The following is a 14,721-nucleotide window of genomic DNA, read 5'->3' on the forward strand; positions in this document are numbered from 1 at the left end:
CGCCTACATGCTGGATGACCTCGCCGCCGTGCGGCCCCTGCCCCGCGCGCACACCGCGGCGCTGGACGTGAGTACACGTGCGACAGGGACGGGTGACTCGCCGCTCTCCTCACACACACGCCTACATGCTGGATGACCTCGCCGCCGTGCGGCCCCTGCCCCGCGCGCACACCGCGGCGCTGGACGTGAGTACACGTGCGACAGGGACGGGTGACTCGCCGCTCTCCTCACACACACGCCTACATGCTGGACGACTCGCCGCCGTCCGGCCCCTGCCCCGCGCGCACACCGCGGCGCTGGACGTGAGTACACGTGCGACAGGGACGGATGACTCGCCGCTCTCCTCACATACACGCCTATGTGAGATACGTAGTATAAAAACAAAGATCACACTTACATTTTTACGAGATGGTTCACTTTTGCTAAGCTAATACGTACTTATATCGAAATAATAAGTTAGAACTGCTGTTCAATAACACAACTACCCTCCATGTATATTTCTTGACCATAACTGTCAGAACATAAGTAAGGTAAATAAAGTATTTTATAATAATAAGCCATGATATTAAATTTGTATTAGTTTGCGTTAATTATTCTATAATAAATTAAACTAAATGCAGCAAATACATTTGTTGAATTGAATTATTATAATAACCGGATGTGCAGGAAATATCTTACTTGTTATTCCCACCAAGAAGTGGTAGAAGGGGTGAAGTCTAATCGAATATAAGCGGGTGTCTGACAGTTGTGGGGCACTTCTCAGTTGGAGAGCTACGACGACGAACGAAGTTAAGTGTCAATTTTATTTAATTGTGAATTTATGACTTGTTATAAATTTCTGTATGTTTTCTTTGTGTTATAATCTGATGGTATGTACGTTACAATCTTTAATGTGAATATAACCCTTTGATGAGTTTTTAATAGTTACTATGTAACGTATATTCCAACTGATTACGGTGTAATACATCATGTGGCTTATTGCTCGATCTTTATTACTATTTTAAACTATGCCAAGTGTGTACGTTAAGGTAGCCAGTACTAACTATTAAGCCACCAATATTTATTACGCATAAAATAATATTTTTGTGAATGATGTGATAATAAAGCCGATTAATTGTTCCGTAAATCTACAATATACTTTTACTTACAATCTGCTTACATAAATATATTACTTAAATAATGTCTACCATTTTTCATATTCTAAACCTTGTAGTTGTCGCTATAATAAATACATTACTTTGAGCAATAATTAACTAGTCTTAATTAAATACTGCCTTACATCTTTATTTCCTATTTTATCAACGATAATATTAAAGTAAATCTGACATCAGAAGTGGGATGATATTACACACATTCTATGCCTACAAAACTAATGTTTCAGGAGCAGTACGAGTATAAGGACTGCTTATGCTAGTCAACAGCGGGACGCCATCCAACTCCAAACAGACACTGTAAGCCGCGCTATCCTGGACACAAGGACACTGGTGTTTCACTTTCAGTGAAAACCCCAGGTGAAACAAGATATTTGGTATACTAAGCATGATGCTTTTTATGGAGAACCGCAGCAAGCAGCTCAAAAGTACTTCGCGAAACAGAAACTGCCGCACCTGTGAGACGCTGCGGAGTGGCGCCTGTCTGGAAGGATGACTGATGAATGATGTTGTTTCTGGTATGTTAAAATTTGGTTACACTTAAAAATAGGACTGTATAGGTATGTTTAGATATCGAATCACATCGAATAGTTACAGAGTTAGATAAACGTAAACGTCTGTCCTTTTCATAACCTGTTATGTAACCATAATGACGCATAAATAAATATTTTCTAATCTATACTATTCTAAATGACGACTTAGTTAATGACTGAATCGAATAATAATAAAAAAAAAGAAGCTATTTGTGAAATTGGATTTTAGAAAAGCAGTTTAGTTTGAATAAGTTTCCAAACGTTGGAATAACGTTATTTATGGCCTGGATAAATATTTTAATCGTGATCAGTTAGCTACAACTCGAATCTCATTATAAGATTTTGAGGTCTGCATTAAAGACTACGTTGGAAATTTTAGGCGGTTAATAACAATGGGCATTTTAATTGTAACTTACCGCGTGTCTTAAGTTAGGTACGTTTATCAAGTCACGTTCAGCTGTCGGTTTAGTTACGAATTTGATACTTAATTTAATTGTCGCGGTTATGATATTTGTCGTCAGATTTGTGACTTTTCCTAACCGGCCGTTAACGGTATACAGTTAAGTGGAAATACCCTTATACGTCCTTTGAATTTTATTAGTCACATTATTTCTTATTTTTGTTACGATTGATACGAATAAATATTTATATAATACCAGTTACTTAGGTTCAATAGTCTGATATCGAAGGCACATATCTTAAAGATTCTATCTCACCGATCAGGATCTTATCAAGGAACTATTTCAATAAGTATAAAACAGTAAACAATATTAAACTGTCAGGTCGTTTTAAAACTGTAAAGGATAAAGTCAACACGCTTTTGGTTTTCAGTTACAAGCCCCTCGTGAGCTTATCGATATTAAAACAGTCGGTGGTAGTCGTGATACTTGCATAAATAGTAATAACGGCTATTTACAATTTTGCACCTACAGTGCTTATTGCGAGTTCTGTGTACAGATAGTAATACGCGTTTGGCATAAAAGCGTTTTTGAAAGTATGCATCCAATTTGATAAATTTACTGATTGATGGATATTAAATGACTAAAAAAAAAAAGGATATCTCAGTGACAACCTTAGACAATTACGTCATACAAAATAGTAGACTAGTCAGTATTGTTCTTGTGGTAATCAGAGGTAATTCAAGTCCCGTGTTAGTAAATTATGTTTTGAAACCGTGAAGTTGAAAGATTTTTGCACATGCAAATTAGTCAGTAAATAAAAAGCACATATTCTCTTGGTGATAAAAATACTTTACAAAAAAAAAAGGGGTAAATATACAACATAGAGTACAAAAATGTGTAGGTACAAAGTAAACGTATTCCTTTAGGACAATTCATCTAGGTGACCTGTAACTGGGTTGCCAACTTTTTTTTGGTGGAATATAGTATTTTCCAGAATAAGGCATCAAAAAAAAAAAAAAATAGTACTTTTAGATAAAATACTAAACATGAGTGTAATATACTTTTAATCGGAAATATAGTATTTTAGCGTACTATATATTTTTCCAAAAGTATATAGTACAAAGAGCCAAAATATAGTACAATACGATATAATATAGTACGGTTGGCAACCCTACCTGTAAGGAATATAAAAAATATATACACGGTGTAACATGAGGGGGCCGAATAGTTTTAGCAGCGTATTCCTGATTATATTTAGAGACAAAGTCCTTTAAACCTTTTTGAAATTCGCCTAGTTTCAGAGTTCATTTAATACAAATACAAAAAAAAAAAAATTAAAAAAAAACTAGTTTTCTTTTTGATGACGATGTTACTACTATGGGACGTAGTCTAAATATCCTTATCGATAGATGTCAAAAAGTAACAAGTAACACTTTGCAACAACTATGATTTACGAAAAAAAAAAACATTTGTAAAAATGTATTTTAAGTGACATGTTTACCAATAACATATACTTTTTATGTACAAGTACATAAAAAAAAAATTTATTTTTTTTTGGCGAAATTGACATATACGCATATTACATTATTTTCTCTCTTTTGACCTCAGAAATGCGTGGTTAAGGTCTTTCGCATTCCTTGTGAACACCATGTATATACGATATTTTAAACTGTTATATACTTTACCAGTTCTCGTAGTAAACTCGCATAAGCCCTTGGGTATATGTACCACCATTTACCTGGTCTGGCGGTAATTAAATATGCTGCGGTAATAAAATGCCTATAACAATGGCAATTTTGTACCTATGATCTTCTGGTTCATTTTAATGTTTGTTTTAATTTTGGTACATACAAGAAAACATAAGACCACCGGAATACTGATAAAGCCAAGTGGAAGGTAGATAGGTGAATTAACCTTTTGGTGCCACTTGTTGCTATGAGTGAGCTGTTCAGGAATAAAACGAATCGTATAATCCTGATTCTATAGTATTTAGCAAACATCAATTTTTATTTTTATTTATACCTAACCTATTGCCATAATGAAGCATGACTGATATAAATAATATGTCTTCGAATTAATTGTGTCCTACCCAGAAGCCCAAAACATCCTAGACCCATCCTAGAGAACAACTTTTGTAAGATGAATCCGCCTTTGTACGATAAGTTAAGATTCAACTAGAAGAATATCGCGTTATCTCCTGCGGTTTAAGGACAGTTACGATGAAAGCTCCAAAATACCATTTCATAAAAAGAAATACGTTGCCTATTATTTGTAACCACATTTTTATTTTGCCACCGAAGCTTCAGCTAAATAAAAGATAGATCTATACATATTGAATACATTATAGATAATACTGATCACTGACTTTTAAAATAGTTGTTTTGTGGGATGGCCGAACGGAGTTTAAAATTCTGTTACATTAGGTTTATATAATTCATGGGAGTGCCCAACGTAGGAAGTTCTAATGGAATGAAAAAAAAAAAAAAAAGAAAAGAACGAAAAAAAAAATGAAAAATGTTTATTTCTGTTAAACGATTCAGGTTAATTTATAAAATTATTAGGATTAAGAAGTTTTATATACTTAAGGTAACTTATGTATTAAAAAAGAAAAAAGAAAAAAAGAAAAGTTTATAAAGTTTACTTATGTGAATGAGACATAAGTTGATTATCGATCGATTGAGAACTTCCAGTGTACATCATTCCAGTGTAGTTAAAAAGCTTATTTGACAAAATAATAACCGATTAATAATTGCTGCCGAGCCTGCGAGCTCTCGCTTGATGTAAGTGAAAAAGTAGCAATATAGGGACCTGCTGCAGAGCCTGTGTGCCCCACTTGATGTTATAGGTGGACCAGTAGCCAACTCAGGGCGATACATGCTACCGAGGCTGACTTGATGTGATAAGTGCCCGTAGCATGGTGATTGTAAGTAGGATAATTGCTGCCGAGCCTGCGAGCTCTCGCTTGATGTAAGTGAAAAAGTAGCAATATAGGGACCTGCTGCAGAGCCTGTGTGCCCCACTTGATGTTATAGGTGGACCAGTAGCCAATTCAGGGCGATACATGCTACCGAGGCTGACTTGATGTGATAAGTGCCCGTAGCATGGTGATTGTAAGTAGGATAATTGCTGCCGAGCCTGCGAGCTCTCGCTTGATGTAAGTGAAAAAGTAGCAATATAGGGACCTGCTGCAGAGCCTGTGTGCCCCACTTGATGTTATAAGTGGACCAGTAGCCAACCTAGGGTGATACATGCTACTGAGGCTCACTTGATGTGATAAGTGAAACAGTAGTATGGTGATTGTAAGTAGGATAATTGCTGCCGAGCCTTCGAGCTCTCACTTGATTAATGTGATATGTGATATAGTATCTGACTAATAAAAAATAGTCATTGCATATACTAAGTTTAATATAATAAATAAATAATAATAAATATAGAAATAAGGTACTTCGAGAACGAAGCACCTGTCAGTATGGCCGTGTGAGATACGTAGTATAAAAACAAAGATCACACTTACATTTTTACGAGATGGTTCACTTTTGCTAAGCTAATACGTACTTATATCGAAATAATAAGTTAGAACTGCTGTTCAATAACACAACTACCCTCCATGTATATTTCTTGACCATAACTGTCAGAACATAAGTAAGGTAAATAAAGTATTTTATAATAATAAGCCATGATATTAAATTTGTATTAGTTTGCGTTAATTATTCTATAATAAATTAAACTAAATGCAGCAAATACATTTGTTGAATTGAATTATTATAATAACCGGATGTGCAGGAAATATCTTACTTGTTATTCCCACCAAGAAGTGGTAGAAGGGGTGAAGTCTAATCGAATATAAGCGGGTGTCTGACAGTTGTGGGGCACTTCTCAGTTGGAGAGCTACGACGACGAACGAAGTTAAGTGTCAATTTTATTTAATTGTGAATTTATGACTTGTTATAAATTTCTGTATGTTTTCTTTGTGTTATAATCTGATGGTATGTACGTTACAATCTTTAATGTGAATATAACCCTTTGATGAGTTTTTAATAGTTACTATGTAACGTATATTCCAACTGATTACGGTGTAATACATCATGTGGCTTATTGCTCGATCTTTATTACTATTTTAAACTATGCCAAGTGTGTACGTTAAGGTAGCCAGTACTAACTATTAAGCCACCAATATTTATTACGCATAAAATAATATTTTTGTGAATGATGTGATAATAAAGCCGATTAATTGTTCCGTAAATCTACAATATACTTTTGCTTACAATCTGCTTACATAAATATATTACTTAAATAATGTCTACCATTTTTCATATTCTAAACCTTGTAGTTGTCGCTATAATAAATACATTACTTTGAGCAATAATTAACTAGTCTTAATTAAATACTGCCTTACATCTTTATTTCCTATTTTATCAACGATAATATTAAAGTAAATCTGACACCTACATGCTGGACGACCTCGCCGCCGTGCGGCCCCTGCCCCGCGCGCACACCGCGGCGCTGGACGTGAGTACACGTGCGACAGGGACGGGTGACTCGCCGCTCTCCTCATACACACGCCTACATGCTGGACGACCTCGCCGCCGTCCGGCCCCTGCCCCGCGCGCACACCGCGGCGCTGGACGTGAGTACACGTGCGACAGGGACGGGTGACTCGCCGCTCTCCTCACACACACGCCTACATGCTGGACGACTCGCCGCCGTCCGGCCCCTGCCCCGCGCGCACACCGCGGCGCTGGACGTGAGTACACGTGCGACAGGGACGGGTGACTCGCCGCTCTCCTCACACACACGCCTACATGCTGGACGACCTCGCCGCCGTGCGGCCCCTGCCCCGCGCGCACACCGCGGCGCTGGACGTGAGTACACGTGCGACAGGGACGGGTGACTCGCCGCTCTCCTCACACACACGCCTACATGCTGGACGACCTCGCCGCCGTGCGGCCCCTGCCCCGCGCGCACACCGCCGCGCTCGACGTGAGTACACGTGCGACAGGGACGGGTGACTCGCCGCTCTCCTCACACACACGCCTACATGCTGGACGACCTCGCCGCCGTGCGGCCCCTGCCCCGCGCGCACACCGCGGCGCTGGACGTGAGTACACGTGCGACAGGGACGGGTGACTCGCCGCTCTCCTCACACACACGCCTACATGCTGGACGACCTCGCCGCCGTGCGGCCCCTGCCCCGCGCGCACACCGCGGCGCTGGACGTGAGTACACGTGCGACAGGGACGGGTGACTCGCCGCTCTCCTCATACACACGCCTACATGCTGGACGACCTCGCCGCCGTCCGGCCCCTGCCCCGCGCGCACACCGCGGCGCTGGACGTGAGTACACGTGCGACAGGGACGGGTGACTCGCCGCTCTCCTCACACACACGCCTACATGCTGGACGACCTCGCCGCCGTGCGGCCCCTGCCCCGCGCGCACACCGCCGCGCTCGACGTGAGTACACGTGCGACAGGGACGGGTGACTCGCCGCTCTCCTCCTACACACGCCTACATGCTGGATAGTTTCACCGCCGCAAGCATACACTCGGTTTTGTACGCTAATGCTAACAGCGATCTTAACCTTTCGAATGCTAGGTATTAATGTAATTATACAATTTTGGCTGCTTAAAACTTAAACTTACCTATGTTGACAATTGGCATACTTAGGATGCCACTGGGAAAACAGTAATGCTCTGGTTTCCCAGGATAGCGGTGCCGTCATACAGCGGCCCATACAAATACTACGACATCCATATTTAGCTGTATTATTTAGTATGAAGACGGCCGCTATATGACGGCACCGCTATCCTAAGAAAATCTATCTTAAGATCATGATTTTTAACCTTGTCAACGCCACTGGCTATCGTACGTGGCGGGTCAGAGTGAACCTTGACAGAATGCACTAAGGTTGACATTGGACTAAAGCCGCGTGTCAGTTGACTGACGTCTTTGACGGTCAGAGTTAAAGACTTAACCCTTTATAAGGCATAAGAGTGTCACACATTATACAAAATTCAACCCTAACAGTTTGAAACAAAGTTCTAAATCACTTGGGAAACATACTCCCTGTGCCTTATAAAGGCTTAACTGGATATTATATTTCAGATGGTGTGGGAGACAGCGCGTGCCTGGGCGCTGCGCCAGTACGGAGCGCGCGAGGCTGCGCTCGTTGAAGGCGCCATGCGCTGGGAGCCCGCCACCGCACTCAAATATAGGTTACTAGTGAGGCTGACAGGAGACAAGGATAGTGGCCAGGTAACTAGATATTATATTTCAGATGGTGTGGGAGACAGCGCGTGCCTGGGCGCTGCGCCAGTACGGAGCGCGCGAGGCTGCGCTCGTCGAAGGCGCCATGCGCTGGGAGCCCGCCACCGCACTCAAATATAGGTTACTAGTGAGGCTGACAGGAGACAAGGATAGTGGCCAGGTAACTAGATATTATATTTCAGATGGTGTGGGAGACAGCGCGTGCCTGGGCGCTGCGCCAGTACGGAGCGCGCGAGGCTGCGCTCGTCGAAGGCGCCATGCGCTGGGAGCCCGCCACCGCACTCAAATATAGGTTACTAGTGAGGCTGACAGGAGACAAGGATAGTGGCCAGGTAACTAGATATTATATTTCAGATGGTGTGGGAGACAGCGCGTGCCTGGGCGCTGCGCCAGTACGGAGCGCGCGAGGCTGCGCTCGTCGAAGGCGCCATGCGCTGGGAGCCCGCCACCGCACTCAAATATAGGTTACTAGTGAGGCTGACAGGAGACAAGGATAGTGGCCAGGTAACTAGATATTATATTTCAGATGGTGTGGGAGACAGCGCGTGCCTGGGCGCTGCGCCAGTACGGAGCGCGCGAGGCTGCGCTCGTAGAAGGCGCCATGCGCTGGGAGCCCGCCACCGCACTCAAATATAGATTGCTAGTGAGGCTGACAGGAGACAAGGATAGTGGCCAGGTAACTAGATATTATATTTCAGATGGTGTGGGAGACAGCGCGTGCCTGGGCGCTGCGCCAGTACGGAGCGCGCGAGGCTGCGCTCGTAGAAGGCGCCATGCGCTGGGAGCCCGCCACCGCACTCAAATATAGATTGCTAGTGAGGCTGACAGGAGACAAGGATAGTGGCCAGGTAAAAACATACAAGTTTTAGTATTATGTAATAATTCTAAGTACTTATTTTAGTTTTCAGTCATCAAGTTATAGGCCAAGAAATAAGAAGTTATAGAGGGAAATGCTAGGAACACAATTTTTGACTCCGTAACTTTGTTTGGACTAGTTAGGAGGTGAACATATCAAAAGTCCCCGGCCGTAGCCCCGGTGCTGGGGGGGAGAGGGGGGAAAGAAGGTCTCATTTTTCGGTTTTTCTCTAATATCTTGGAAACTTTGCGTCTTAGCGACATGACTACTGAGACAAACCAAAAGCTGATAAAATTTGTTACAAGTTTTATTCAGTCAAGTTTTTCGATATCTTGAATAGTTTTTGAGATATCCGCTCTTGAAAGTTTATTTAGGGCTTTCAATTTTATCTTGATATCTACATTAGTGAAGCTGCTAGGCCGTGTTTGGTATCATTTTCGTATAAATCGGGGGTGCTGAATTCATTTTTGGTATCACATGGTGACACCATTCCTTAGAAAAAACAAAAACTTTAAACAAATACCTTTTTTTTTAAATTCCTCTGCACGCTTAAACCGCTCAACCGATTTAATTGTAATTTGGTATACAGATATTTCGAGTCCCAAGACAGGACATAAGATACTTTTTATCTCAATAATCATCCTTTAAAGTTGTGAAATGGAGTATGGGGGGAATTCAACTTCGTCTGCGATCATATATAACCATGGATACCGCCTTTAGGAACATTACCGTTCAAATTCTCGGGCCAAATTAGCACACATACACAATTACGCCTACATTCAAATAAGACGACGCGTTTACAGAGCCTGTAATCAAAGCTGGTAAACGAAATAATAGTCATCTTTATTACACTAATGGTACATAGCTAAGTGTAGATGAAATGCATATAATGTCAATAACTACCAATCAGCGACATTAATCCGCTAATAACCTTCTTGCTGTACGTACTGGCCGCTGAGAGTTCGCGGTTCATATTTGATTAGAATATGACTTGGACAGGGATAGGTTTATGCCATACAGTGAAGAACCAGTCAAATAATTCACGTATAATAATTTAATGCAGATTAAAAGATAACTAGTTAAAATGTTGTTATGACATGACAGACTAACTCAACATAAGTAAATATATCATTGTTGTATAAATGTATTCCGCTATAATAAGTATTTTGTATATTTTATTATCAATCTGCATGGCAGTGCGAAGTCACGTTCAGGTATAGTCTGTCGGTTTTTCTAAGATCAAGTACGCCATAGTAAATGTATGGCGAACTTGATCTTAGAAATCGGACTGGCTATACAGTCTGCAAAATTTACATGGGTACACGAATCGGGTCAAAAATATTTGAACAGGCGGAGTCACAATAAATCCCCACTTTTCAGAATATTTTATATGTTTATAGCCGGTCAAGCAAGTTTGTCAGTAGAAAAAGGTGCAAAATTAAAATTTTGTATAGTGTAACACGGCTGTTTTGAAAGGGGGTAAAATAAATGAATGGAAAGCTCCGGCTTGTCAAAAATAAAAACAGCCATGTTAACAAAATAAAATTAAATAAAATAAACTAAATGGAAACCTTGCTGTAGGAAAGCTAGGAGGAGAAACAATTAAACAAATTTAAATCTAACAAACTTTATTAACCTAAAGTTATAGTGTAAAAGCTCAGTGGTATAGCTGGGTCGCTTCACAGGTTCATGTCATAAGGTTTACACCAATTAATTAATTACTAAAGACTAAATTTCGAAATACCTAAGTTTTATGCACCAGAACTTTCAAAACTTTAAATTAAAATAACTATTGCTCTAAATCACATTTTAAATTTGTAGCCGAGCGCAGACGCAATTTAAAAATTAAAGATGCATCAGACCGACCTCAAAAACTGCTACCGGACCTGGAGCGGCGGGGAGTGACCTCGCCTATCCCCGGGAAGCTGACTGCTAACCTGGTTGGAGCCGGCCAGTGCAGATGACGTGGGACAGATCCCACAGCATCATTTTAAAACTTCAAATTCGAAACATCTTGAAACTTCTAGAAACATCAAAAGCTTCTAGAAACATCTAGAAACATCCCGGCTCCTGCAAAGCGAGAAAAGGATATATTAGCCGGTGCCCTTTATGGCCGCTAGAGAAGAAATGAAACAATTGGAAATTTAGCTCACCGCACTGGAAGCTGTTAGGACTTCTGGCGGAGCGCTCCCTTCCCTCGAGCAGGAGTCAACTCTGTAAAGAACCAAAACTTGGTTAAGAACAAACCCACAATGTTTCGCGCCATTTTGGAATTGATCACAACTAAATTCCATTTATACTTACTCAGTGGAACACACCGAAGGACTCGAACTGCTTCCACCATTTTGACCACCATGTGGAATGTGTGGTCTTATCACAAAATAGGGCTCATGCGAGCGTGCGTCCCCGGAGGGGTCCACACATCAAAAGTGCATGTCACCTCAGAATGACCTTCTCATATGTTGAGAACAAAAGGCAAAAAAAACAAAAGTAGGGTGCCAATCCCCTGAAGACACAAATTCTTCGAAAATTCTGAACTGATTATTTAGACAAATTCACTCCTGAGCCTAAGAAATATATTTTTATCATTAAATCTAATAAGGTTTCATTTCAGAGCCACTTTGTAAGTCTGTAATTTATATGTTTTGTTTTACATCAAACTTATTTTCTATCTATAAAAATCATACCTAAATCATACAAAGTTTTCCTGGAGTGACAACATAAATATCTCAAGTTTTAATTATTTTTACTCATATGACAACCCCGACAACAGATAAGCATCAAAAGGTGCATCTGAATGCAACAGATTATGCAAAGAAGTGCAATCAATCGAGTTAGTTTGGGATATTGTTAAAATCGTTGAAATAAGAAAAGGAATTCAACCCAAAAATATTAATTTAAAATCTAAGAAAATGTCTACGTTACAATACCCCCCTCCCCGATTTTAAGGTTCAACGTAGGTGAACCGCTCGCTGTCCTCAGCGACTTTCATCCTAAAACAAAATTTAAAACAAAGTGAAGGCAAGAAAACTAACCTACACAAACTGACCTAGAAAACCTAGAATGTAAACAAAAAGTCTGACGCAACTTCGAGATTCAAAACATACCAAAAATGCTCTAACTAACCCCCAAAAAATCTAAAAGTAAAATCATACTAACGTTAAACAATTAAAAAAAACTGCTGTTCTGACCGAACAAAAAAAAAATCTAAATAATAATCTCGAACCCACGTCAGTACCACGGAAGGTGAAAAAAAACTATGCGGCCAACTGCGCTGCACATAGAAAAAAAACCTCAGTCTATCCTTCCAACCCGTAAACAAACCGTTGGCCTTCTCAGTACAACGCGACAAAAGCTTGTTGTGCTGAGAAAGCCAAAAACCAACCGCCAGGACCGATGTTCAGCATTCCTAAAATAAAACTCAGCTAGACCGGGCGAAAATGAGACCCATAATAGTCCCCTAACTATAAGCCTTCAACGAAAACCTTTTTTTGTAACCCTACCGGTTGAGGACACTAAGGCCTGTCCCAACCCTTCAGGTAGACAACAATCATCAAATTAAACCCAAAAAATCCAAAACGGCCCTTTGAGTTGGTGAGGCACACCTGTCCCCCCAACTCTCCGGAATCAAAAACCAAAACAAAAAAAATGGTATACCTAAACAAAAACGAGGTATATAGCAGGTGAGTGGTTTGTCGTCCTTGGCGGCACGACGACTGGTACAAGACGAGGGGTCGTGCGTCCAAGGATAACTCCCCTAAACTCTAAAACCATACTACACCGAAAAAAATTTCAACCATTTGGCTGAGTTGCATTGCGGTAGCAGGCATGAAAAAGGTGGCGGAGACACCGAGTGCCGTTCCAATGCCTTCAAAAATGGCTCATTGGATCGTCAACACGATAAACAAAAGGTACCAAACCAAAAGGGGTACCGCGGTCGATATGTCCAAAAAAGCAAGAACCCAATTTAAAACAGCCCCTCAAAAATGGTAACTGCTGGGTATGAACCCCATACCGACCAAAATGCGTAGCCACAAATACGCAAAATTGCACAAAACCGTGCTCGAGTGTGGTAAGCACTCGAAACCTACCACCGAAATACAAACCCTTGGCTATGTTAAGGACTCGCTCTGACCTTAAAAAGTGAGCAAGTTGTTTCGCCCCATTTATACATCACGCACTTCACCATACCGTTCATATCTCATCTGTCGCCCCTACCATACTTCACGCATCACAAATCCTGTTCTTCCATCTCCGCAACAAAATTAGTAGTGAATACAGTCAGTGCTGTTCACCACGTACCGTGCATAAAGTCGTGATTGGATATTTTACCATAATACCCAACACTCCATACGAGACAACCGTGAAGCAAAACGTTCTCGTGTAGGCGAGGCCTTGGAAAATACCACCTTCTTGAAAACCTACCAAAACTTGTGTCAAAATCCTAAACATGCCAGCCTTATTCGAAATTCCCGCCAATTCTCAAACCGAGATTACAAAATGTATTCTTGGCGAAATAAGGTCTAAATAAAAAAAACTACTTCAAAACAATTTAACTCATTTAATTTGAGTGCTAAAACAAATTTCGTAACGTTCTAAACCATAAAACTATATTGTATTTAACTAAATAAATATCAATATTTAAACAAATTACAAAATGATTTTCCAAACACGAGCGTTTTTATAAACGCTGAACTCGTTACGAATTAAAGAAAATATTTCTAAAATTTACGCGTTTTCGAACGCACCCTTGTGACGTTTACTCTGTGTTAAAAAAACAATTCCTTACTTTGCACTTTAAACTAAACTACAAAGAACAAAACTTTGGTTGCAAATTCCATTTTAATTTGGAAAATTACCCTTTAATATAAAACACAAGCCTTAAGTTGTGTGAAGTATCATTTACAAGTCAATATAAGCTAAACAAATGTCGATTTCAGCGACTCAAAACTCGACACAGAGATTACCGAAAACTACAAAAAATTCAGGTAAAACACTAAATCATGAGATCAGGGGTCATCTTATTTCATCCGATTATCCCTCTCATTTCAAAATAAACGCTAAATTTCATTTCAAAGTCAAATAAACTAAACTAACCAAAAATTTGTATTGCATACCTCAAAATTGAAGTGAACTTGTTACAGATTACATCAAAACCGTGCTGAATTTGGATATTACCATTACAAAAACAAAAGCATCCAGCCATTTCAACAACTGGACAGCCGAATCACAGGAATTTCTAAATTTGAAAATGAAATCATGTCTATTGTTCTGGAACTATAAGCGCTAACACGCCGAAGAAGAATATCTTCCTTTAAGAAGTTAAATGATCATGAAACACCACAAGAAGCTTGCCGGACACTACTGCCAGACCAGACTTCCATAATAAACTGTTTCCCCTGCGGCTATGCGGAGATTTCTGAAAAACAAAATGCCGACATCGCTTCCACAGCTCCTTGGACCTAGGATGATCTCCAGATTGGCTTGACCACCCTAAATAAATGTACCTATCCAT

At 40.5% G+C, this 14,721-nt stretch overlaps 1 protein-coding gene and 1 long non-coding RNA gene across 2 annotated transcripts in view; one reads left to right on the top strand and one right to left on the bottom strand.

The window, feature by feature from the left end:
• Nucleotides 1-14,721, top strand: part of LOC134674232 (chondroitin sulfate synthase 2) — a 40,167-nt gene that overhangs the window by 13,063 nt on the left and 12,383 nt on the right. The window contains exons 7-10 of the mRNA XM_063532292.1: nt 8,189-8,333; nt 8,365-8,510; nt 8,705-8,854; nt 9,049-9,198. Coding sequence (XP_063388362.1) covers nt 8,189-8,333; nt 8,365-8,510; nt 8,705-8,854; nt 9,049-9,198 — 591 coding nt within the window. The remainder of the gene's footprint in view (nt 1-8,188; nt 8,334-8,364; nt 8,511-8,704; nt 8,855-9,048; nt 9,199-14,721) is intronic.
• LOC134674082 (uncharacterized) lies at nt 10,818-13,217 on the bottom strand. Its single transcript, XR_010099556.1, has 2 exons — nt 11,360-13,217; nt 10,818-11,276 (listed from the first exon to the last, which is right to left on the bottom strand). It is a non-coding gene; the product is annotated as an uncharacterized LOC134674082 (long non-coding RNA).

This window comes from Cydia fagiglandana, chromosome 19, assembly GCF_963556715.1.
Source record: "Cydia fagiglandana chromosome 19, ilCydFagi1.1, whole genome shotgun sequence".
In the NCBI taxonomy this organism is placed as follows: Eukaryota; Metazoa; Arthropoda; class Insecta; order Lepidoptera; family Tortricidae; genus Cydia; species Cydia fagiglandana.